At 35.1% G+C, this 27,843-nt stretch overlaps 2 protein-coding genes across 4 annotated transcripts in view; one reads left to right on the top strand and one right to left on the bottom strand.

Annotated features, from left to right (window-relative positions):
- Nucleotides 1-1,405: 1,405 nt before the first annotated feature.
- On the bottom strand, nt 1,406-3,045 carry LOC306869114 (aquaporin-8-like; the record flags this gene model as incomplete). The annotated part of the gene is made up of 4 exons (XM_079415728.1): nt 1,406-1,544; nt 1,618-1,832; nt 1,905-2,031; nt 2,804-3,045. 4 exons carry the CDS (start codon nt 3,043-3,045, stop codon nt 1,406-1,408), a joined length of 723 nt encoding a protein of 240 aa, XP_079271854.1.
- A 1,805-nt stretch (nt 3,046-4,850) lies between these two features.
- LOC306869105 (rho GTPase-activating protein 17-like) overlaps nt 4,851-27,843 on the top strand; it is a 32,267-nt gene continuing 9,274 nt past the window's right edge. For all 3 annotated transcript variants that reach the window (XM_079415716.1, XM_079415715.1, XM_079415717.1), the window contains exons 1-16: nt 4,851-5,184; nt 9,491-9,530; nt 14,332-14,436; nt 14,511-14,587; nt 15,595-15,706; nt 15,788-15,864; nt 16,193-16,310; nt 16,397-16,465; nt 16,824-16,905; nt 19,381-19,508; nt 20,993-21,104; nt 21,433-21,514; nt 23,402-23,482; nt 23,566-23,679; nt 24,070-24,161; nt 26,254-26,389. In XM_079415716.1, the coding sequence (XP_079271842.1) occupies nt 5,132-5,184; nt 9,491-9,530; nt 14,332-14,436; nt 14,511-14,587; nt 15,595-15,706; nt 15,788-15,864; nt 16,193-16,310; nt 16,397-16,465; nt 16,824-16,905; nt 19,381-19,508; nt 20,993-21,104; nt 21,433-21,514; nt 23,402-23,482; nt 23,566-23,679; nt 24,070-24,161; nt 26,254-26,389 (1,478 nt within the window). In that variant the 5' untranslated portion in view covers nt 4,851-5,131. The remainder of the gene's footprint in view (nt 5,185-9,490; nt 9,531-14,331; nt 14,437-14,510; nt 14,588-15,594; nt 15,707-15,787; nt 15,865-16,192; nt 16,311-16,396; nt 16,466-16,823; nt 16,906-19,380; nt 19,509-20,992; nt 21,105-21,432; nt 21,515-23,401; nt 23,483-23,565; nt 23,680-24,069; nt 24,162-26,253; nt 26,390-27,843) is intronic.

Here is a 27,843-nt window from a genome sequence, read left to right as displayed (position 1 = left end):
CACCGCAATGAATTGGTTTCAAATCTGATCTATTTTAGCGCATACGGTTTGATTTTCAGTCCGGCAGCTTAAATGTCCAAAAATGTGACACCTAGCCTATATTATTGAGAATTCGCTATTAAAAAATGAACGTAGCCTATATTCCGATAATCATAATTTCGGAAGTGTACCATTAAAATTATATGTTGTTTTTACTGAAAATGTATGTTCAATATGTTTGTTGCACTTTGCGACTAATATTTGCGCAATGTGCACCCAGAAAATACATAAACATATATAATTCAACATTATTGACCTATTGTTTAATTCCTTTATTTAGTTTATATCAAGTTTAACTCCTTTATAAGTTATAAATTTACAGGCCTCTCTCTCTCTCTATAGCCTATATATATATTATTTCTAATGTGCATAAGCTAATGATTTCTTATGCATTATTTATTTTTTTAAGAGGACTTTAATTTTTTTAAAGTGTTACCAAGAGTCCCCATGTCCACCTCTATTACTCAGCTGATGACTAACCTCTATAACTAGCTAGTGACAGATATGACAGGGTCATCACCTTTGACATGGTGCTTTTAAAGCTTCCCAAAATGTGTTCATGTATAACCAGTGTTAAATCCATACACGTTAACAGGCTCAAACACATGAAGATTTATTAGAAATATATGGGCTTGTTTTTACATATTTAGTGACCTATTTGAGCTTGCACAAATATGTGGAAAAAGAGTCATTTAATTTGTATTGATGAGTTTATTCTATTTATTAATAACAATAACATTAAGCATAAACAATGTGCATGAATGAACATAATAGAAAACCATGAATGTGTAAATTAACGTGTGAATATAATTTATTTCATTAAATTAGAATTAACACTGCTTTAACCTACATTTTCAATTTTCAAATACTAAAATATACAAATTCTAATTATCACCTGAGTATCCTTTCCCTGTATTTCAGTTGTGGCTATAAGGGATGCATCAAAACAGTAAGTGTGAGAAAAATGACACTATATTGATTTGCGCACACCCAGTAGTTTTAGCTGCATCCCTTCTAGCCTTAACTCTTTCCAGCTTAACATAGCAGGATTTACTAATTACTATATAGCTGGCAATGAAATATAAATGATGGGCAAATCATTTAATATAGTTTAGAACAAGTTCAATTCTTGTGCACTTAAAAGAAGACAGAGAATTGAGAAAATAAACATTGAAAATCTGTTTGGAAGATGTACTGAATGTTACTTCATCAGTAGACGGATGTTGTTGTCTCCAAGCAAAATTCTGAAAGGAAAAAATGGCTTAATTAACATACCTTAATCCAGTCAAATTGAGCAATATAATAAACGGCTTATTAATGATGATTTCAGTGCTTCCAGTGGAACTCACAATACTTGACTATAGTCTCACCTAACTAATGCAGCAGCGATAAGGCCACCAGTAATGGGTCCCACCCAGTAAACCCAGTGGCGAGTCCAGTAGTTGGTCAGCACTGCAGGACCTAGCGCTCTTGCAGGATTCAAGCATGTACCAGACACATCACCGCTGAAACCCACAGAAGATATTAATCTCCAGACTGCACACAGGGAATTATGTGTAACATAATCAATGAACTCACCCCACTAGTATATTAATAATGACTGTGCAGCCCACCAAAAATGGAACCAAAGGGCTTTTGCTCTTGCCATTAACTGCACCCAGTAAGACCACCATGGTAACTAGACACGTCATGGCAATTTCTCCAAATAACGCCTTCATAATAAGGTCATCGGCCTGGAGAACCGTAAATGCCCCACCTTGAGCTTGTGCATATTTCTCATTTGAGGTCATTCCCTGAAAGCAAGCAAGAAAAACATGTCAAATCCATTGTTCTGAATGGTTCACAACCGCATGTATCTTACTCACGTTGGCCATGACTGCACCAAGTAAACCTCCAGACAGCTGGGAGATCAGGTACGGCACCACCATTTTCAGCTCCATTCCACCACAGAGGAAGACAGCTATGGTGAATGATGGATTGAAATGTGAACCACTGTGTCAGAAGAAAAAAAAAATGGCATTATTCATCAATAAGCAAATGCTTTTTATCCAAAGGCAACTTCTAGGGTTTGCTCAGGACTGTGACAAAACCTTTGGAGAAAACAGACTAGATGAACTCAAGCCACAGTGGATTATTACTGTATTTATAAGAAGAAAATAAGAGGTTGACAGTCCTTACTAATATATATATATATATATATATAAAATAATATTTTATATTACATAATAACTTTATTATGGATTTTATTTGTTTATTGGAAATCTAATTTAATATAATTAAAAAGCAAAATAAAATATAATAATATTAATAAATATATACATCTAAATATATATAATTAATATATAGAATTAAAATGATATGAAAACTATAATAGTTATTGTAAAATAAATAAATAGTAATATATATATATATATAATCAAATATAAAAATATAATTCATAATATATCTTATAATTATATATATATAGTTTACATAAAAACAGACTTTGTAATTTAGATATTTTTGATAATTATAGATGTCGTTTTAAAATGTATTGAATTTGATTTGTTATAGCGATATGTTTTAATATAATGTAACAACATGTAAAATATATTTTATAATAATATGCATTTTATTATATATTACATCATAAGGCGTGTTAATATGAAAATTATGACCTTTTTCCAAAGGTCACACTCGGTCTGCTATTTTTATATTTATTCATATTTTTTGTTCTATTTTGGCAGCGACAGACACACAGCATGCTAAATACATTTCTTCTCACCTGATCTCTGCCATACATGCGATCAGCACCGCCACCGCGAGTCCGTGAGCCAGAGCAGGCTGGAGTCTGCCGGCGTCCGCCACGTTCTCAATCACAGACACACATCCGATGAACACGAAGAAAGCGGTCCCCAGCAGCTCAGCCACACACGGCTGAAAGAGCCGCTCAAACAGCTTCGGCTCTCTCGCGTCATGCTGTCCCATCTTATCCATCAGAGCTTTCTCCACTTTGTCTTCAGCCATTCTTTCACTCTGAAGCTTTGCATCTCAGACTCCAGAATATGCTGGAGGACGTCTTCTCATGGGAGTGAATTGCTCAATGACCTTAAAGGGCAATTGATGATTGAAAAGACTAATAATAAAAGTAAAATGTTGACCAGTGGTAAAGAATACATACTGGAGGAAATTAAAATTTAACATGCTTGTGCACTCAGCTAATTTAGACGAGAAACTAGCCTACTTCAACACCAGACAGTTTGACCCGTGCTGGTTATATAGATCACAAGGAAAACACATAGAAGTTAAACTACCTGAAACAGTCACTTAATAAAAGAAATTCTTCTGTTCTGTTAGCTGTACAAAAACAGCCCGTTATACAGTCCGTTGACACTGCAAACTTTAATTCATTATAATAATCATAATCACACTGATTTGTATCTTACATAGTTTTGTTATTCTTAGTTAGTCTCGTAGATTCAAAGACATTTGTTATATTTTGCTCAAAAGGTGAGTCTTATGTGATCACATTTATATTTGTAATTAGGTAAATGAATCTTAACATCTTAAAATCATAACATAGATCACTTTACATTGTGGCAAGACCGGGAAAAGAAAAGAAAAAGAAAATCTAGTCCTATACTGAGAAGGCCAAAGCTCAATCTTGGTGCTTGGAAACGTAGGATTTTTGGCAGCAGACAACTTTAATTCAAATCTAATCAGTGGCATTAGAACAGACCCAAATTTAAATCTTCTATGTTAGTATGGACGTTTTTAAATACAAAAATGTGGTTTAAATGTGCAAGGAGTATTTGTAATGGAGTAAATGTCAAATTGCTTACAGTTTACAGTGTATCTTCATATTTGAACTATTATGGGACATATCTGTCATATACTGTCTTATCCATTCTTAATGTTCAAATGTGATAGGCCGACATCAGGCTTTCGGTGGACGTTTATTTGTTCATCTCTCAGTCATTGTTGTATTGAATTTAATTGTAGGCTATGTTTGACCCCAAAAATGATAACTAGAGTTTTGATCATACAACTAAGCTTTTAAATATCATATTATTTATATGCATTTTTAAGCAGTCTAGCCTGTTCTACTGTTATGAAAATCTCATGTCATCTTAAATTTGGCCATAGCCTATAAATATGAACAACTGCAATAAATTCCATATTTTTGCTCATTTTGCTCAGTTTAAAAAAACAATATGAGTTCCATATTCTCCTATATAAATATATACAACTAGTTTTTGATTTTGTCTAAAAGTTCAATGATCTGATTAGGCCTATTATTTCATAAGTCAGGCTTTATATGGTTCATTCAAGAGCATTTTATATGCCAGATATTTCCTTAATTTGTATTACTTGTTTTAAGCATAAGCATTTATTTCCAAGTTTGCACAAATTCTCTTCTAAATCTTGTTTTTTTTTCAATCTGCACCATTGGTGTTGCTATAATAATATAACATCCTCAATGGATCAGCTTTAATATTTTAAGATTTAAGATTGGGATTTTAGTATGTTTGACTTCAAATTTTGAATGCAATGTCTTTGATCACGTGACAAGTGGACATAAGGTCAACTGCATGTGCTTATTCGCTTTCAGCAGCTATTACGCTTCTGACGGAAGATGGCGCTATTACAGAGAAAAATAAATAGGCCTAATGTAACTTGATTACACACAATGAATGGCTTTAAATGGAGTGCATTGTTATTTAGAATTTTAATGCAATAAAAAACGACTGTTGAGCCTAAAACATATAGCCTACGCACAAAATGTGTTAACCATCCAGTTTAATCAGAATACTTCAGTCAAGGTGTCATGTGTCACAACCCACTGCGCTCCACAATAGGGAAGTCAACTGCACTTCCTATTTCCTCAGCGTTGCTGCTGTCTACTGACTAAACCAGAAATCGAGAGGATGAGAAACGAAAGGAACACGTTTGACGCTCGGTTTATAAATGAATACGACCAGTAAATGACACAGATAGTTCGGTTCTGGTCCAGTTCTGCGCGCGCAATGGGAGCGTCGCGCGTGCGGGCGGCAGTTTGATAAAACAGCGACTTCTGGAAGTTTTATATGTTGGTGGCTGAAGACGATTCAAGATGAAGAAACAGTTCATCCGCATGAAACAGCTCGCCAACCAGACCGTTGGCAGGTTAGTGTGTTATATACTGATTATTTTGAATGTTTCTCCTGTGGTTCGTGTAAAAATGTTCACAATAAAGTTGGGAGTGTCACTATGTGTGCGCGCACGCAGGACTTAATTGTGATAAAACTGAAGTGCACAGAGCAAAAGCAAGGTCCGAGGTGCTCAAAGTTATAAACTGCATATGCTATTTGTTCATGACACGTTATTTTATTAATGAAATCACTGTATATTGTAAAGGTATGTGTTTAACATTGCGCGTAGAAGTTTATAGAGTCTCCTACTGTATGTACATTACAGAACTGGACTGACAGAATGAGATTTGCATTAATTTAAAGAGTTTTTGGTCGTCTCTATTTTATATTAACTTCTCTATCAGGATGATCGAACATCTATTTGACTGAAATAATAAATACAATATACGAACTGTATAAAATTATGAAATTCATATTAGCTGTTTGATAAATCTCTATACCTCTGTTACATCTTGTTGTTGTTTTTTTGTTTTGTTTTTTACTTGAAGTGACTTATAGGCTATAGCAAGTATTCTATAATGTGAACTTCTAATTTAACAATAATTAGGGATGCACCAATAATGAAAAAATGACCAATATATGGGTCCAGTGATGTTTATTTTCAAGCTGTGGACAAAAAGAAAAAAACAATTTACTTTTTTTAATCATTTTGTTTATCAATTTCAAATAAATGTTTTTTTCACAACATTACAGTTTTAGATAAGTCATTTTAAAACAAATAATGAGAAAGTAGAGGTTAGAGGATTGTTATTATATTATAAGGTTCTTGAAGAATTAAATATAAATGTAATCTAAGATCAAAAAGTAGTTACTGCAAACTGGGACATTGTTATAGTTTTAGTTAATCTCTGCAGATCTCAAACAACAGACTTGCTCAGAAACAGTACGAGGAAATTTGAGCAGTCTTGACTGGTTTCCCTGCAGAGATATTTCAAGGGAATGTCAGTCTTAAATTGCCTTGCTTTGCATATTTGCTCTTACGAGGGTGAAAGGGTTAAGTAAGGTCAAAATATCTTAGATGCTTTTCACATTGAGCTTGAATTTAGCATTTTGTTTTTGCCAAGAAATCATCTTTATTTACATTTACCTCGTCTTTTGCTGTGAGTTAAGCATCTCAGGCAGCTGCTAGATTCATCACTCGCTTGACACAGTCTATCAGAGCATCTGATGGAGAATGCAGATCTGGGGTAATCCAGAGTCGGAGGTATAATAGTCAGGCCAGCTCTCATGGCGGCTTTCCAGGCCAGAGAGACGCCACATTTTGATACAGTCGGTTAAGTTACGGCCCCAGTTAGTGTAGCCTCCGCTGCAAAAAGGAAACACTTTCAGAGATTTTACAGTGATGAAGTACATAGGACGTTGCTTGATATTCATGTGAACTTGGGTCACTTTTAGTCATTGATTAAATATGATAAACGGTGTAGGTGATGCTGCATACTTTAGTAAGTTTTGATTTTGTATCAGATGCACATCAGAAATGGCATAAATGCATCAAAAATACACTGTTGCATCCAAAACATCGCGCACTGTTTGTAATTTCTTGCTAATTTTGTGTTTCTGTGTGTATAAATCACACAAAAATGATGGTGCAGACAGCAGGGCTGTATACTCATCAAAACTGTCCATTTAGATCCAGGATACTTGTGCTTTTTAAGCATGCTGATGAACATAGAATTTCCTTATTTTCCTGAAACCAAAACCAGATGTTCGGTGAGCTGGTCAAAAGAAAATCGTGGCAAGAGGCACTCTGTCTACATGCTTTATTACAAGTCATTGATCTTAGTAGTTGATCTAACAACAGGGAACATTCTTAGAACTTTGGCTGACATTCTGGCTGAGGTTCTCTCAAAAGTGCTTTCAGTAAAATTAATAGAATGTTTAAAGTTATCTATAATGTTCTCAAAATCTCAGCATAAAAATGGTATCTATAATTGTTCAATGAATGTTTTTTGTGCACTGTTTTAGTTGGACGCTCATCTTACTGCTCTTGAATGTTCAGAGAAACGTTCCCATAATGTCTGCTAAATGATGGAATGCTCCCTTAATGCCTTTGACATTCAGAAATAATGTTTTCATAATTTAATTAGCAAAACGTTCTTACAGTATATTTTGTTAGCTAGCAGTGTTTCCTCTGAGAGCTGGAGTTGGAATTAGGGCAAGCGGTTTGTAGATTCGTTTTTTTAAAGCAAACATTTAGTCATCAGAAATAAAAAGGAGTTGACAATATCTCTTTTGTTGAATGACCAAATACCAACTAACATAATCTGGAGAGATTTTAATCTTTCCAAATAAACATATCGCTAATTAAACCCCTTGTTTTTTAGGGTCAACCGTGTTTACTGAACTGAAAAGGCCTGCAAAGCTCTGTTTGGGGAAATTATGCAAGATGCGAGCTCCAGTATGCTATATTTACATTCAAGGATACCAGTCAGATTCTTCTTGAATATGGCTAAAATATTTGTCGTACTTGTGCATTATGCTTTCATGTTAGTGCGAACTAAAAGGAAAATAAAAAACTACGTTTGAAATGGTCGCAGACAATTAAACATTCAATACTTGTGCATCCATATCAATAATGTGTAGCAAATAGAATTTACATTTTTGTATACCAATTAACTTCTGCTTCAGTATGGTTTTGAATTAGGCATTTTTATGTGTGATTTCAAATCTAAAGAAAGCTTGACTGCATAGAGTTATCTTGTGCTGAATAATGCATACTCATAATTATGATGCAGTACAGAATCAGATTACTTGGACATATTTACGGACTTTAGTGAGCAATCTTTGAGTGTGTGGGAAATGTTAGCTGAGGTATTTCTGGAGGTTGACACATAACCCGATATGCATTTGCTGAACACAGGATCAATGCTAATTCAGTATTGATGGAAATCTAAAAATTCCCTCCTGCCAAATGTGAGGTCATTCTCAAGCCTGTGTAACGGGATCTTTTCTCTTGTTACATGACCAATTTTGTGGCTTTTCTCAAAGTTTTCTGTTCTACATGTGGATGAAGTCTCTCTTGTTATTTCTCGCGGGTTCTCTCTTTTAGAAAAGTTGATGTACATGGCATTTAACAATGTCAAGAATATTGTTATAATCAACCAAAATAATCACCATGGTGCTTGATATTGAGAAAGGTCCCTTTATCCTGAGGGATTGTTTGTGTGTCAGTTCATCACATGAAATTTGTAGACGTAAATAGCAGTTGCGCTGGTTGTGTGGTGACAAAAAAGATTTTTTTAACTACACTGCTGGCTCAGCAGTTTTACCACATGGAGAAGAAAAAAAAAAGGCAATTTCCTAAACAATGCTATCTGTTCCTAGTTTTTGAGTAATAGATTATTATTAGTAGTAGTAGTAGTGGTAGTCACGATATATTGACTATAATAAAACAGGCTTTTAGGACTAGAAATAAAACTGAAATGTTAGGACTTATTTTATATCTTAACTTGAATATTTGAAGACAACATTACTATTTTTTAAGATATAAAGTAGCTTTATCTCAAGTAGTTTTTTCAGTTTTAGCTGTGTTTTTCTTGTTCGATGCATAAAACTAAATTAAGGTTAGATTTGGCACCCCCCCCCCCCAAAAAAAACAACAACAACAACAAAAAACAACAGAGTTAAGTTATAAAGATGATTAAATATTCTTACTGGAAAGATTAAGACTTTTTCAGTGTAAAAGACTTTGTTTGTTCAAAATAACACGCATTGCTACATAATCTACACATAACTATTGTCACTCTGTATAAATAACTGAAAATGCCTGACTGTACAATGTCCCCATAGTATGATTTGTGATAGTTTTATGACCTCTGGTCAAAGGGAGTCTCTGCTCATTAGTTATGAAGCTTCACCACGTTTTGCTTACAAGTGTGTGTAAAGCATCAACAGCCCTGCCCCCTTTATGCTTCTATGTTGTTGCCATATAAGCAATGTGGAATGCGGGAAGTGTTTTTTTTTTTCTTCTTCTGACATGTGTGCCAATTCGACAGTGAGTTGACACAGTTGGAAAATAAATGATGTTTAATTTAGAAGAAGTGAAGTGCAGTGGATGTTTTAAATGGATGATTTAAATGATGATGAAATCCAATGAATTTTACATGGGAAGTGAAGGCTTTACACAAATCTATGTCCTTGCACGTTTGTGTTGTTTGGTTGGTATCTTTCTATAGTGATACTGGCCTAACCTGCTTTCACAGTCACCCTGAGGAATAGCATCAGTCACATTTAGTCTGTCTATATAACCAAACACCGTTTTTCCTTTTTTTTGTCCACAGAGCAGAGAAGACAGAAGTACTGAGTGACGACATTCTTATGGTGAATATTTTGTTTTTCCATGACTTTATCATGACTATCACAAGTTTTGAACGACTTTTGTATTTGTATATTTTGTAATAATGTACAGTAAACTGGTCAAAAAGACTGTATTTAGCAAACTTGCTGATGGTAGATGATCCTTTGCATATCTTCTGTATGTATTCATGTTAATCACAATATTGAACATTTATGAATTAATATTAAGGCATAACAAAGCAGGTGTTGTGCTCTAGTATGACTTTAGCTATTATTTATTGTTAATCACAAGCTTCTCTAATCGTCTCTTTTGCTTTCTGTTGCTCTCAGTGAGTATCTCGGTTGACCTTTGGTCCTTTACATTCATCATCTTCTTTCCCACAATCTCTCATCTTTCACACTCCTCCCTGTTCTTTTTTTGGCTTGTTGCAGATAACAGGAAAGCAACTGACTGTCTTGAGATTTTAATATTTCTACCGCCACACAGCCCATGTTTTCACGAGTACGAGTGCAACTACGGCTGTAATGAACACAGGAAAGCCTAAAATAGCTGAAAAAGCACCAAGCCCTAGCAGCTTTACTGTGGCGTATGTAGACGCTGGTAATTATGCATATAAATCTAAATATGTGCAATTTACTGCATGACACCCAAAGTCTTCCAAAGCAAACATTCACTCTAAAAACAAAAACAAATCACTACCTCATTGTTTAAAAAGCAGCTCATGTTGAAACATGCCTGTGCAAAACACTGCACAGCAAAAGGGAAATCATTGAGAATCGACGGATTCTCGCCAGAGCTTTATATGCTGCTCCTTCACCTTCATTCATGCATTCCATGTCCAAGGGTCAAAGTTTAACTGCCTGATTGCTCTGCGACTTGCACCGCCTCGGGTTTGCAGGAGGGAAAAGAAACATGATAATGTGCCATAAACTCCCTCTTGAAATGAGTCAGAAGGTCTGCCAGGTTAAAAGGCAGCAGTGTTGGCAGACGGTCCCTGTTAGTGCTGCACTGCCGCTGGTTTCTCTGATTGTGGTTGGATTTTTTTTTAAACCATCGTTGGGGAGTAACACTGCCAGCTGAACTACATTTTTCAGTAGCTGGTTTCAAAACAGGATAGTAATGAGACACTTTTTCCAAACAACAAATCGTCACTAAATACTGTTATTTAAGTCACATTGCATTCCGTAGAACTGAAGCAATAAGCATATACTCTCTTAAAATAGATTTTCTTATGTATATAGTATCAGAAAGTCACATTCATTTTAGTATGGATGATTCATGTAAATGAACTGAAAAAAAAAGAAGAGTCACCGATTAATTTCATTGCAGATCAGGGTTTCTATAAATCTAGAACAAAAAAATAAAAAAATGAAATAAATGTTAATAGATACTGTATATATTGTCCCCTTTAATAGCTTGAGTGCGGTCATTTGCAGAGGTGGGTAATAACGAGTTACATTTACTTTGTTACATTTACTTGAGTACATTTTTGAGGTAACCAATACTTTTAGAGTATATTTAAAGATGGATACTTTTACTCTTACTCAAGTACATTTTTAGTGAAAAAACGGTACTTTTACTTCGTTACTGTGGGCGATGCTCCTCTCGTTACTTTATCTTAATACAATACAAGTTAAAAATGCTTCAATTTATTCCAAACGCGCCGTATACTTTTCACTGGGCAATGAGCGATGCCCATTCACAAATGATTCATTCTTTTGAGTCAATTCTGTTCAAAGGCTTGATCAAATCAGTTGGCAAACCAGTGAATCGATTCGCAAATCCGTTTGAATAATTCGTTCAGTTCCCTGCCGCACGCGCTGAGTCGTCTGAAGCGGTTCTAGAGTTGTAACAGAAAGTTTAAGAACATCAAGAGCATTGAGCGCAGCGGCGCACGACCTGTTCCAGGAGGAATGCCTTTGCCTAGACACAATTAATATTGATATTTTCACAATATTTACGCTTGTAGAAATATAGGCTACATTTTGCAGAACAGACGGAAGAAGATCCGTCAATGTGCATTTGTTTCGTTATGTTCAGATATTCGAGCCAGTCATGTGAGGAGTTTTCACTCTTCTCCGTGTCAGAGGTATACATACATACATGCATACAGTCAGGTCCATAAATATTGGGACATCGACACAATTCTAACATTTTTGGCTCTATACACCCTCTATATTTAACTGCAGACTGTCAGCTTTAATTTGAGGGTATTTACATCCAAATCAGGTGAACGGTGTAGGAATTACAACAGTTTGCATATGTGCCTCTCACTTGTTAAGGGACCAAAAGTAATGGGACAGAATAATAATCATAATTCAAACTTTCACTTTTTAATACTTGGTTGCAAATCCTTTGCAGTCAATTACAGCCTGAAGTCTGGAACGCATAGACATCACCAGACGCTGGGTTCATCCCTGGTGATGCTCTGCCAGGCCTCTACTGCAACCGTCTTCAGTTCCTGCTTGTTCTTGGGACATTTTCCCTTCAGTTTTGTCTTCAGGAGGACTTTTACTTGAGTACAGTGTTTGGGTACTCTACCCACCTCTGGTCATTTGTAGGGTGCAATGTTGCTTAAGAATAACTACAGTGCAATTTATAATATGAGCAGCTTGTTAGAGTTTTTAAGTCAATAAGATCTTCACAGTCAGTATTGTGTAAATGGCTCCAGTGGGAGATTTGACCCCTGCAGGGTGAGTGCTGCCACAGGCTGGTGTGGCCCCGTCATCATTTCCTGTTTGTCTTGAATTGTTGCTTTGCTTGGAAGCAGAACATCTGTAATGCAGCTCTTTTCCTTTTCCTCATTCCATTAACAAACCTGGATCTCCCTGAAATCTGATCGCTGGTTTATGGAAAAAGAGTGGAAATGTTTCATTTTTAAATGCAATATTTATCAGAAACCCACAAGCTTAAGAATATTATATGTGTGTGTATGTATATACAGTATATATATGTGTGTGTATGTATATCTATATATAGATATATACACACAAATATTTATACACACACACACGCACACTCATTTCTGATATTGTATTTAAAATTTAACCTTCCCATTAATTTTCCATAAACCAAATATATATATATATTATGTATATGTATATATATGTATATATATATGTATATGTGTGTGTATGTTTGTGTGTGTTACGGAGGCGAGCGGGTAGCTGCTGTGCTGGTAAACCTCACTCCCCTGATCTCTAGAGGCGCACTAGTGACTGACATTAGTGGCTGCAGTCTTAAGCCTCCTGCATGATTCCTTTAGTGAATCAGACAATGAAACAACAGAGACACTGTGTGCAAAATAAACGGTGCATAGAGAGAGTGTAGGTTTCACACATCCGTTAAATTTCTGAATCCTGCGTCTTTGGGCTGAGCTTTTATTGAAATGTGTTTGAGTTGCAGACAACAGCATGACTCTGAGATGCTGAAAACCTCACACGGAGAGTTTCAGTTCCTCTGCGACTGTCTGAAGCTATTTAAGGGACTGTCAGGCACACTTTGAGGATTCGCCTCTTGTGCATACATGTGAGAACGAGAGAAATCAGCAAGAAAACAATCAGCCAGTTTGGCAGCTTTCTGTGCCAGCTGTAAGAACACAGACTCGGTTCTGCCATTACTGCTGAAGTGGATTGTGCACAAACTGTAAACAAACCTTGATACTGGCCTAATTTTCTTCCCAAAGTACCTTAAAAAGATTTGCACTCCAAATATAAACTACCTTCATTCCTGAAGGTGTTAAAGTTGAAGGGGGTTTAGTTAACATTAAGAAACATTAAGAATTTACCGATTAATTCTTTAAAAATCAGACAATGTGATTTCCTGGATTCTTTCCCCCATTCTGTCTCTCATAGTTGAAGTGTACCTATGATGAAAATTACAGGCCCCTCTCATCTTTTTAAGTGGGAGAACTTGCACAATTGGTGGCTGACTAAATACTTTTTTGCCCAACTGTAAGTTGTTCTTTCCCTGCTGATTGCATATTAGCAGCTTAACATGACTTGTTTTTACACCACAACACCTAAAAACACGTGCAAACTACACGTTTTCATGACAACGTAGCACAGCAACGTGACGCGTGTAAGCGTGATAGAGACGATAGTCGGAAATCTCTACCGATTGACAAATTTCTACTGGTTAATCGTATCTACCAGTATATCACCCATGCCTACGAAAGAATTAGCATTAAGCAATGGTTTTTAACATTGATAATTGTAAGAAATGTTTCTTGAGAGGAAAATTAGCATGATTTCTGAAGGATCACGTGACACTGAAGACTAGAGTAATGATGCTGAATAAATTACATTTCAAAAGATATTAAATGGCTGAGCATAAGTGATTTGTGCTGGTGACCTCAGCTTTTTAACAAACGTACCCCACAAGACTTCCTTTATAAACCAGTGTTGGTTGAATTCTTCCACCAGTTTTGGTGGCTGTATTGGGTTACTAGCTAGGCTGAATTCATGAATTCATGCCGGTCTAACCTGGGCTTTTCAACATGGTTGTGATGAGGATGGTTTTTTAAAAAGCTCAAAAATCCACAGTTGCATGAAGATTGAGACAACCAACAGATCCAAAATGGTCCTTTAATACTAGAATCACAGTCCAAATGAAATTAATAAAGAGGCACATTTACAAGAACGGGGAACTCTAAAGGGTGTTAATGTGCAGGATGTACAATACTTTGCATAGACTCAAGTGACTAAGCGTTGCAGGAAAAGCAGAACAGGTGACCATGATTATTAGTGTGCTGAATGGAACTTTTGGTTGCATTCATTTTGGAATCCTGGTGAATTTTAATCAAATGTGCGCATTATATTACAGATTGAGCGGCGCCTTGAAAATGTGCGATTGGTCTCCCATAATGTGCACAAGAAGATGGGCATGTGTCTGCAGGGTAGCGTGGGCTCAGATGTGGACAAGAGACATGTAAGTAACAGCTGCTTTTACATTTCTAATTCCCTCCATAGTGCACAATTCTGAATAGTTTTTTTTCCTCTTAGAAAAAGCTTCCTCTCACAGTCCTTTCACAATCCATGCTGGATGGAGGAAGTCAGCTCGGAGACGAGTCCCTTATTGGGTGAGGTTATGAACTCTTTGACACTTTCACAGATGTGCGTATCCTTCAAAGCTATCCCATAATCTGGTCCATCTGACCTATGATTCATACCAATAATGAGAGAACTTTAAAAATTCACTCTTCTCTGAGTCAAACACAGACATCGCTTTCAGGAACTGTTTCTGTTCTCATTAGCCATGTGACCAAACATCCCTGAATCATCTGTTTTGTCAGGCAGACAGTGTATTTATGTGCCTGATCTGTGAAAATATAGAGCGGAAGCATCATTATAACCCAACAACATTTGGCAGTCCAGTGAAATTCATAATAGAGTGATGGAACATTCAATTATTATTGTTCATGATGGAAAATGTGACCTCATGCTGCATGATGATGATTGGTTGATAATATTAGATTAGCAAGAGTACATAGTTTTGTTTTTTTTGCATTTTGCTAGTTTGACATTATTTTAAGGAATCTCATACAAGATATGTTTTTTCACCCATGTTTTCATTTATACAATATACAAGTTGTTGTGCAGCACCATTTTACAAAAAATAAAAATATACTGTTTTGTTGTAAATTTATTTTAATTGAATCACCTTGTAAATTCATTTCATTAGGCTTATTTTAAAAATATGTTTGCATTGTTAAATCATAAACACAGGCCCTAAATTAATGGTAGCTTATTCAATACATATTTCATATGACCCCAAATTATATGGTAATTATTCTGTGGAGTTTACTTGTAAACAAACAAATTATGGTAGCATTCATTCTCAAGGTCTAACAAACGTGTGGAATTCATTTCCTTCACCATTAATTGTTCGCAATTATTATTGTGATAAGAATCAATATCGAATGATATGGAAAACGATACTGTGATAATATTTTTGGCCATTATGCCCAGCTCTATTATTAGAATATTTTTAGCATACAAGAATAATAAACGTGACCAGGCAGCATAATGCTAGAACATGATGTTAACAGTTATTGATCATGTGTCCTTTCTGTTTTTGTATCTGCAGAAAGATGATGGACGTCTGTGGAGAAGCTGAAAACAAACTGGCCTTGGAGCAGAGCCATCATGAAGTTCAGCTGGAGAGAGATATTCTGGAGCCTCTCAATCAGCTGGCGGAGGTACGTAAAGCCAAAGACATGCAAATAACCTGCTTTTTAAACATACTCTGTTGGTTACATCTCTTGTTTTTGTGCTTGAAGGTGGATATTCCTAATATCCTGAAGCAGAGGAAACATTTAGCCAAGCTTGTGTTGGATTTTGATTCTGCAAAAGCCAGGTGTGTATATTTTGGTATAGTATATAATATACTATATAGCATTTTATCTAGGATGCATTAAATTGATCAGAAGTGACAGTAAAGATGTTTGTAATGTTGCAAACGTGACTCTGAAGACTGGAGTAATGATGCTGAAAATTCAGCTTTGCATCACAGGAATAAACTACATTTTAACATGTATTCAAATAGAAAACAGTTAATATAAATTGAAATAATATTTCACAATATAAAATTTTTTATGGAATTATTTAAATAAATTAGGCCTTGGTGAGCATAAGCGTCTTTGATAATAAAAATAGCGCAAATATTTTATACTCTGGCAATACAGGTATCAGCAGGCCACAAGGGCGTTTCCGTCAGCTGCAAATGCTCAAGCAATGGCTGCCAAAGTTGACACACTTAAGGAGGAGATGGATGAAGCTCAGAACAAAATGGAAATATGCAAGGTATGGGTATGAGTCAGATTGGATTGAGGTTTCTAGGTGACCTTGGATAGCACATTCAGTCTAGTCTGATCTCTTTTTATCTTTAGGATCAAGTAGCAGCAGATATGTACATCTTTTCCTCCAAGGAAGGAGAATATGCTTGCTATTATGTGTTGGTAAGTCGTTTCTAAGAGCTTTAACCATTTAAGACAAATAATGTCTGATAAAGTTCGATCTATACTGGTATAATGAATTTAACTTGCAAATAAGGCATCAGAAAGACCTTTAATTATAACACTGGTTATCAGTAAGAAACCGGTCAAAGGTTAGTGGTATTCATAGGTCTTCCTACTATACTGTACACTAGTAGTTATCATATCCAGTCAGTGGAGTTAATTTGAATGAATAAAGCTGTTGTTTATATACTATATTAAACCGTGTATAGGCAATTAGTAGATCATTGAGTAATAGACTTTTCCTCTTCTCAGACAAAAATAGAAAAAGAGTGAAGTTTTCGTGTTTTTGTCTTGACAGTTGTTAGAAGCCCAAGCTGAATACCACAGAAGAGCTTTGGCATCCATCGAGAGCGTCCTGCCCACCATACAGTCACAGCAAGGTGTGATATTTACTCTTCACTTCCTGCACTGAGCGTCTGCTGCATGTGAATCACTCACAACACTTCTAAAATCATGACCTTATTAATAGCAACTAAAATCAGAGAATATTATGGAGGATGTGTTTTGAGAAAATATTTATCTGATCTGTGATCTCTATAATTTCCAAACTTCACAAGTGACTCTCAAACTAAAAGAGTGAATCTCACAAAATCTGTCAAGAACATGTCCGCCTGGGGCATATATATTGCATTAAGAAAAGTATATAATTTTATTGTCAGAACAATTATATAATTTATTGTATAGTTAATGTATATTTATTTATTTATATATCAATTAAATAAAAACTTATTTTTATTTATTTACAATAAATATTTATTTACTATAGAGAGCAAGAACGTTTTGATCATATTCACCATTAAGCTAAATAATATATATTGCTTAAATGTGTGTGTATATATATATATATATATATATATATATATATATATATATATATATATATATATATATATATATATATATATATATATATATATATATTAGTTAGTCATGGCCAAAAATATCGGCACCCTTGGTAAATATGATCAAAGTGAAAATTAACCTGCTTTGTTAATCCTTTTGATCTTTTATTTAAAAAAATCACAAAAATCTAACATTTCATTGGATAATAAGAATTTAAAATGGGGGGAAATATCATTATGAAATATATTTTTTTCTCAAATACACATTGGACACAATTAACGGCACCCTTTTATTCAATACTTTTTTAAAATTTGCCAGTTTAACAGCTCTAAATTTTCTCCTATAATGCCTGATGAGGTTAGAGAACACCTGACAAGAGATCAGAGACCATTCCTTCATCCAGAATCTCTCCAGATCCTTTAGATTCACAGCTCCATGACGGTGCTTCTTCTCTTCAGTTCACCTCACTCATTTTCTACAGGGTTCAGGTCAGAGGACTGGAATGGCCAGCAGAAGCTTGGTTTTGTGCTCAGTGACCCATTTTTGTGTTGTTTTTGAGGTTGGTGTTTGGATTATTGTCCGGTTGGAAGATCCAAACATGGCCCATTATAAGATTTCTAACATAGTCAGTCACTTATTGATTTTTTTTTTCTTTTGGTATTTGATAGAATCCATGATGCCATGTGTCTAAACAAGATGTCCAGGACCTCCAGCAGAAATATAAGCCCACAACATTAAAGATACAGCAGTATATTTCATTGTACACATGGGGTACTTTTATCCCTGTGTTCACCAAACCCACCTTGAGTGTTTGCTGCTAAAAAGCTAATTTTTTTGTTTCACCTGACCATACTTCATAGAAGCTAGTCCTATTTGAAGTTCATGTCTGATAACTGAATATGCTGGAGTTTGTTTTTGGATGAGCTAGGAGAATTTTTCTTGAAATCCTCCCAAACAACATGTGGTGATGTAGGTGCTGTTTGACAATTTTTTTTAAGGTTTTATGCCCCCTCAAACTCAACCTTTCTCTACAATTCTCCAGCTGTGGTCTTTGAAGAGTCTTTAGCCACTCAAACTGTCCTTCTCACCGTGCATTAGGACGATATAGACATGTCCTTTTCTAGACAGTTTCGTAACATTTTCTGTTGATTGGAAATTCTTAATTATTGCCCTGATGGTGGAAATGGGAATTTTCACTGCTCTAGCTCTTTTCTTAAAGCCACTTCACTAATTTGTGAAGCTCAATTATCTTTTGCTGCACATCAGAAATATATTCTTTGGTTTGTCTCATTGTGATGGATGATTAAGGGAATCTGGGCTTTGTTTTCCCTCCTTTTTATATTTCTGTGAAACAGGAAGCCATGACTGGATAATTTCATGTTCATAATCACCCTTGAGTGCTCAAAATTGAATATGAATGGAATATACTTCCAGAGATATTTTACTCATAAGAATTTCTAGGGGTGCCAATAATTGTGTCCAACATGTATTTGAGAAAAGCATTTATTTCATAATGATATTTCCCCCCATTTTAAATTCTTATTATCCAATGAAAGGTTAGATTTTTGTCAATTTAATAAAAGATCAAAAGGATTAACAATGCAGATATATGTGGATATCAAAATGATATATATATAAATATTATTGTACAGTATACATAATTGATATATAGAATTTATATTTATTTTTTAATATAAAAGCTTAATTTTAATTAATATATAGATAGTGTTTTGTTTTGATGCTGTTGTGTTTTTTTTTTTTTTTTTGATGAGATATGTTTTTGACAGGTTTTATGAGATTCACCCAAAGATCTGGCTAGTCATGCAGCAGCTATGAATCATTCTTTCTCTTTCAAGGCTTCCTGGTGGCCAGCACTGTAATGTATCCTGTTTCACACTGTAAATCATCCTGACTTACAGAATCTGTGCTCCACACACCCACCTAGTGATGATTCTTAAATGTTTCCTGCCATAACTCAAATCATTCTCACTTCTTCTCATCATCTGACATAGATAAATGGACAGAGAAGCCAGCGTTTGGCACGGCTCTGGAAGAACATCTGAAACGCACTAGCAGAGAGATCGCTCTGCCCTTAGAGGCCTGCATTATGATGCTACTGGAAACCGGCATGCAAGAAGAGGTATCTGACGCTGTGAAACAACACATGATAAACAACCCACAGATAAAAAAAGACAAGACAGTTTTCATCCAGAGGGGAAGTGGATGCACTTTGTTACTGCATTCACAGTGGCAGATAGTTGTGATTTTCTGGGAAGTGGTCAATATTTCTGCCTTTGGAAAGGGCAGTTTTGTACAGAATTAATTTTAAATGGATGAATGACTTTTTTTTGACATGCATTTCAAAACTGATGTTGCAGAAGTATCAAAATCCAAATAAAAGAAGGTTTCAAGTTAACATTTTATATTTTCATAAATATCAAGCTTTAAAACCCTGCCTGTATTCACATGTGTTGATTTAGCAGGCAAGACCTTCTTAATTTTTGGCCTTTATTCTTTTTGTCTCAGAATGGATGCATAAACAGATAGATTGAAGGATAGATGATGGATGGATGGGTGGAGAGATCATAGATGATAAATAGTTTATGGATGGATACATGGATGAATAGATGAATGGATAAATGGATGGATGGGTGGATGGATAGATAGATGACAAAGAGATGATGATGGATGGATAGATGGATTGTAAAGAGATGATGGATGGATGGATGGATGGATGGATAGATGGATTGTAAAGAGATGATAGATAGATGGATGGATGGACGATAAAGAGATGATGGATTGATAGAGGGGTGGGTGGATAGATAGATAGATAGATGATGGATGGATGGATGGATAAATGGATGATAGATAGATGGATGAATAAAGGGGTGGGTGGATAGATGATTGATGGATTGATAGATGATAAAGAGATAATGGATGGATTTATGGATGGACGGATGGACAGGTGGATAGATGTTTGAATGCATAAATGGATGGATGGGCCGATGTATGATGGATGAATTGATGAATGGATAGATGGTTGAGAGATGATGGATGGTTGGACAGATGGATAAATAGATGAATGGATAGATGGATGGAGGGGTGGGTGGATAGATGATGGATGGATAGATGTTTGGGTGGATAAATAGATTGGTGGATGAATGGGCAGATGGATGATAGATGATAAATGGATGGGTGGGTAGATGATAGATAGATGATAAATAGATGATGGATGGATGGATGGATAGATGGATGATAGATGATGGATTGATGGATGGAGGGAGGGGTGGTTGGATCTCTGATAGATAGATGGATAGATGGATAGATAGATAGATAACTCAAGGTTGAGCAACAGATGAGGTCTGGATGACCTTAATGGTTTGTGAGAAATTCTGCTGTGGCAGTGCATCTGTGTTAGAGACGTTTACTGATTCACTTCTGCTTCTTGGCTAAAGCCAGACTAATAAGAGCAGTGAAACGAGACAATCATTTCCCGGTGAAACCATCACTGACACATGTGAAAACAGCCTTTCCAGTCATTTTTTTATACATGAGCATCTCTGTTTATGTTGTACTGGACGTTGCAAAGGTCTTGTGTGTTTACAACATTTCCTTTCGTGCCAGGGTTTGTTCCGTATCGCTGCCGGAGCCTCCAAACTGAAGAAGTTAAAGGCAGCACTGGACTGTTCCACTTCCCAACTGGAGGAGTTTTACTCTGACCCTCATGCTGTAGCCGGTATCACACATTTTTCGTAAATGACACTATAGAAGGAAGTACTTTGTTTGCAGCTATACAGAGATTTCAGCATCTCTACATTTAAAATGACTCCTAAAATTTAAAATGAGACTGGATTTGTTTGATTTTAAAACGTGTGGTTGTGACGTTGATTACAAAACCAGAATTCTGAAACTTTTCAGTTCTGTTCACCAGATTGAAGAGTACCACAGCTATAGCCAAATATTTGAAAAACCAAGTGTAAATCCACGTTGCATTTCATGTTAAAACAAAATTGAGGGTTTGCAAATCCATTTGATGTTGCTTTTGTTTTTCCATGATTATTTAGGAGCCCTCAAATCTTACCTGAGGGAGCTGCCTGAACCTCTGATGACCTACCAGCTGTATGAAGAGTGGATCCAAGCCTCAAAGTAAAGCATATTCACATATAATACATCAAAGTCCAACACTTCAGTGCCTTTGTATTCAGAAGGGTTTTCAGTGAGTCTCATCAAATCTTGAACATGACTAACAAAATATTGCATGACTAACTTAAAACCATATTAGCAAACAAGCAATGAACAGAGAAGTGAGAAGCTTGTCACAATACGGTGAGGGGCATAACATTTCCGTCTCACACTTGAGGTATTCGGCCAATCGCAACGCACTGGATAGCTGGCCAATCAGATCATGCCTTTCTTCTCAGAACGATGAGTTTTGTAAAAATCGACGCGTTTCAGAAAGGCGGGGCATAGAGGAGCAACAATAACGTACAGTATGTGGAAAATAATTTTAATTTTAATAATAAGTTTTTTGAACCTTAAACCGCATAAATACATTGCATTACACCAAATACACAAAATAATGTTCTTTTTAGCAACGTCATATGACCCCTTTAATTCCAGATATACCACTGTTCAAAAGTTTGCAGTTAATATTTTTGTGTAAACCATTATTCATTTTTTCAGGACTCTTTGATTAATAGAAAGCTCAGAAGAGCAGCATTTATTTATTTTGTAACATTATAAAAGTCTTTGCTGTCACTTTTGAGCAGGTTTGCTAAATAAAAGTATTAATTAAAAAAAAAAAGATTTATAAAGATTTCACCAGGCAACCCGTTAGACAACCCAAAATACAATTTGTATTCACATAAAATTCTTGCTTTGTCATCAGCTTTTATCTCTGCTGTGAATATTCCATTGTTTTGATTTCTACAACAAAATATGTGCCAGAACTTGATTATAAATTAGTGCTGTCAAATGATTAATCGCATACAAAATAAAAGTTTTTGTTTGCAAAATATGTATGTGTATATATAAACACACACACATACAGTACATATTTTGAAAATATTTACATGTATTTACATGTCTATATTTATATTATAAATAAATATATTCAATATATAAACATGTTTTTCTGAAATATATACATGCATGTTTGTCTATTTATATTTACATAATAAATATATACTGTACACATACATATATTATGCAAACAATAATCACGAATAATCGTTTGACAGCACTAGTATAAATACACTGAAGTTTCTGTCATAGCTTAGTGTTATCATCTGAATCGTGTGTGGTTGTAGCCAAATAAATAAATTAAAATAGCTTTTTTAGAAACTTTTATGCTCAAACAGTATCTCATTTGTACATTAAAATAATTCAAAAGAGTTTACATTTTCAGTTGGATATTTTGTGAGGATTTTCCACATCTTGACCAGTAACTTCACACTGAACTAAAATGCTGCTTGAGGAAACGTCTCAATATTACACTCTAGGGATCATAAATGGGTGATGACATACTCATTTATGTTTGTATCCCATAAAATGAGTCATCTCTGGAGCTGTGATCTTGTGTAACAGTCATTTAAGGTGGAGCGTAGAAAGAGCTGACATCAGCTGTCATAAGCTCATGTGTTTGATCTCTCTTGATCTTTACTCTGGAAGACGATGACTTTACAACTCGAAGGGTTTCTGATCTGAACTGTACTATGGATTCAGTTTGAAAGCCTCTCAGTGCTTCAAACGATTGACACCAAAGTTTGCAGATGAAGCTTGCCAGGCTTGAAATGTTCTTGAATTAAAATTTTAACCATAAATGTTAAATAAAATATCACTTCCTGTAAAGAAAGTCATAAAAATGGCACCAATTCTAATATTACACTAATTAAAAAGTTTGTGAATTTAGGAATTATTGATAAAGATTTTTCAGATTTTAAACTCGCATAAAAAGTGTTTTTCAGGGTTTTTTGTGTGTAGGTACAGCAGAAGTTTTCACTCTGTTTTCCTCTTGTTTTCTCTCGTCTGCAGTATCTCTGACCCTGATAAGAGGCTTCAGGCGCTGTGGGTGGTGTGTGACATGTTACCAAAGGCCAACAAGACCAACTTTAGGTCTGCTTGTTACTACACTAAACTTTTAACATTGACTTGTAATGATTATTGTGATCGTAACAAGCTAATCTGTGTCTGTGAAGGTACCTGGTGAAGTTTCTTGCAAAGCTTGCACTGGAAAGTGACATTAATAAGATGACAGCGAGCAACATCGCCATTGTACTAGGACCCAATTTACTGTGGGTCAAGACAGAGGGGTGAGACACAAACCCAAGAGCAATCCACTCACACTACCCATAAAATTGTATTGTTTATATAAAAATGTTACTGTAATGCTTTATCTTAGGATCTCTTAACTAGTTGCTTATTAGCATGCATATTATTAGAATATTAGCCATTTATTAGTAGTAATTAAGCACATATAAATGCCTTATTCTACATCCCTTATCCTACCCAATACCTAAATTTAACAACTACCTTACTAACTATTAATAAGCAGCAAATTAGGAATTTATTGAGGGAAAAGTCATAGTTATTAGTGAATACGTGTTCCCTATTCTAAAGTGTTACCAATATTATTAGTTAATTGTCCTTGTTTTTGTTTCTTGTGAAATAGTTTGATATGCTACAGTTTGTTGTTCTTCTAGAAGCCTGGCTGAGATGGCAGCTACTACCTCCGTCCATGTCGTGTCTATAATAGAACTGATAATCAACCATGCTAGCTGGTTCTTCCCTGAAGGTAAGACTACTATCGAGAGTTGCCCTGTCTAAAACCTAGTGAGCTTCAACTGTCTAGATAGGCAGACGCCTTACATCCTAAATGAGATGCAACCTCCGTGACTGCTCAGTAGAAGTGCACTGGAGATTTGACTTATGCTCATAGCTGAATATGCTGCATGCTATTTCTGCCTTTTGCAGCTCGGAAATTTCAAACATGGAATTTCCAGTTTCCTACTTGGAAAAGTGACACTTGAAGTCACACTTGAAAATGCAGTTGTAAATTATCATGTTTATAATCATATAACTGCAAAACAAATGCAGCGAAGTGCGATTTTGCATGCATGGTCTAATATGAGCATTGGACTCACGTTTGCGAAGATAACATAAATATTACATTTAATTAGAACTATTTTTATCAATACTTTTCAGAACGGTATAAAATATATTGATATTCAACCAATGCTTCACTTCATCCATCTAGATTTGTTTAGTATTTATAGTATTTATTTGAACTTACTTTTGTTTTTATTTTCATTTTATTTTAAGTTTGATCTGATTTACATTTATGCATTTAGCAAACACTTTTATCCAAAGTGACTAGATATATTTGTTTAACAAATAAAACATGGAGTAACAATATTTGTAAAAAACTGTATCAGGTTTATCACAAAATGTCACAAAATAATATTCTCATAAAGCTTTATTTTTTTTCAGTTGTAATTTAGTAATTTCACTTTTGGTACGTAAACTTATTTCAGTTAGTTGCCAACATTTTTTAAGCTTTTGAAGTTTAAATGTATAGTTCAGTCATGAAACTCTAGATGGCGCAGGCTAATGAATATTAACGTAACTAATGATATTCAGAGAGTTAAACGACTTGGCACAAGGTTCATGTTGCATATGCCATTTAAATTTAAATGGCTGGTTAACATCCACTTGAGAATTTTGCAGCACACTTTCAGAGTTCCTCTGAAACCCTCCACCTTCCCCAGCTCCACCTGTATAGATCTGCTACGGGTTATTTTATATGCTATTTGTGCAGCAGCAGTATGTCTTGAACACTCACAGCACTGTATCGCCGTATGCATTGGCAGTAGCAAGTTCCTGTACTTGCTTGCAGGAGCAGCAATATTCTACAACTACAGCAATAACTAGCAGCAGCAGCGTAGCAGATATACTAGCATTGTCATAACCATTGCCATGCTAACTATAACAACAATGCATGGCTAAAAGCGTTATCCATAAAAGCTGCAAGCAATACTACTTCGGATTGGACCAAAGAGAAGCACCATAATTTCCCTGACTAATTTCTGCCTTTGTGCTGGAAATGTGTCTGCAAACGTTGGATTGTTTAGGATTTGACTGAGCTTGTCTTTTTTAAGATCTTTTTTTTTTTTACTTTATTAGGCCTGTCACGAAAACAACTTTTTGTTGTGCGATATATTGCCCCAGAAATAATTGCGATAAGCGATATTATTGTCATTTTAAAGACCATTTTATGCCACTGAATATATAATCATAATGTAACAAAATAATAATGCAAAAAGGCCTACACACAAATGACAACAAATTTAAATTTTTAAGAATATTTAGATCATGTAAATTAAGTATCAAAATATTAGATACCTTAAAAACCTTGAATAAATAGTAAATAAACATTTTCTAACAAAAAGTGCAAAGTAACAAGTAGAAAAAAAGACATGCACAAAGAACTTGTATGGAGATTTTTCCATCTACAGATTTTCCCTGTAAATTAAGGGTGCACACTATTGCTGAAAAACACAATCACTACTTAGCAGTCAGATGTCCGTATTCACAAAGACAAGACCAAGACCCTACACAAGACCATGAAACTTTTTTGTAGAAGCATTTTTTAAATTTGAACTAGCACCTCATGACTACATCACGTTATGTAGGAGAAGCTGCTAAAAACACAGGCGCAAGTGGAATGTACAAAACATGGTGACATTAATTTTTAAGTAAATATAGTGTGCGACATATTGCGTCACCAAAAATGATTGAAGGTCACATACATATATTGCGCGATAAGTCGATATATTGATTATCAGTCATGACCGTGTCTTAATATCCTCTACTCTTTTGCTCTTCAGATGTAGACTTCAACGTCTCAGGCATGTTTGCTATGCCTGGGTGCCCGGGGACTCCTGACTCAGAAGCCGGGAGCATAGACAGGAGGCGCCCAAGCAGCCAGGGCTCATTCGATTCTGACACACCCCGCAAAGACAGGTACAAGTCTCATCCCCGCGTTTACAGACATGACTCCAACTGCACAGTAGTGTCCGCGTCCTATGTAGTGGCCAGTGAATCCGTCACAGTCAAAGCAGACAGTCTGAGACCAGAGCTGGGGGCTGTTTAGACATATTAATTTCAAATGACACATGCATCTTTCTCAGCCATGTTTGTTTGTGGTTTTGCTTCGTTTTTCTTTAGATTTTTTGTTTGCTTTGTTTTGTTTTACTTAGTTTTTTTGTCAACCGTTGCTTATCTTATTGTATGCTTTCTGAAATAAATAAACTTTATGCTCATAGCTATGTATAAACGCATTATTGCTATATTTCATGATTACGAAATGGGTGCCAAATTCAGAAAAGAAACGAGTCAGGTTATTGACTTGCATTTCAAAAGCACTAATGCAGGATTAAAAGGAATGAAAGGTTATAATGAAATGATTTGTATTCTAGTAAATGCAGTTCTAGTTTCTATAATTCCAGTAATATAAAAGCAGGAAGTGTTCAGTGTTGGTTTGGTATGTTCAGAATGTGTCAAACAGTTCCTCTCCCGCAGGCCATCATACCAAACGTTCAGAGCTTGAAAAGGTGACTGTTTCTTGGCCTCAGGTACAGGAGAGTCCTTCAGCTGAACGTCACCAGCTGCTGCAGTCACTTTCTAAGAGATTTGACTGCTTCATTAATAAACACCTGAAGTAATGCCAGTGTTATTTTAGTAGTATTTATATACATATACAGAATTTTATACATATATTTGTTGTACAGTTTTTATTTATTTTAATTAGCTTTTATTTTTTACATTTTAAATTTTAGTTTACGTTTTAGTAATTTTGCAGTTATGTATTTTGCCAATTCTGTTATCCAAAGCGACTTAAAGCAATTTGTCAAAGAGCTGACAGTATTTATAATATACAATACTGGGTTTATGACATCATTTTTTGATCTGCTTTTGTCATTTTTATATTTGTTTCATTTTCAGTTTTAGTTTTAGTCACATTAGTACTTTAACTTAACCAAAAATGTGAAATGTATATATTTATTTTATTTGACACATTATATATGTATATATTATACTTATATATTATTGATAGATAGCTTTATTTAAAGTAAAAACAAATTTTAATAGTTTTAGTTAACAACTAAACACTGAAAGAATACTTATTTTTAACTATGGTATAATGCTTAGCATACACAACATTTTTTTAAAGGTTTTGGAATTAAATTTAGTGGCAAAATATAAAATCTATCAAAGTTTGTTGTCCTTACTGGTGTATATATATATATTTAAATTTGGTGATGCAACATTCAGTTGCATAGTGTGCACTATATTTGATATTTATTGCCTATTAATAGCAACCATCACGGGTCTCACGGGTCAACACACAGTAGTGGCGATCCTTAATAAATGACCATTTTTTAATGGTAAACAGTCACCTGTTTTCTTCCTGTGGC

This window comes from Barbus barbus, assembly GCF_936440315.1.
Source record: "Barbus barbus genome assembly, chromosome: 4".
Lineage (NCBI taxonomy): Eukaryota > Metazoa > Chordata > Actinopteri > Cypriniformes > Cyprinidae > Barbus > Barbus barbus.
Note: the sequence above shows the minus strand (reverse complement) of the source record. Positions and strands in the feature narration are given on the sequence as shown.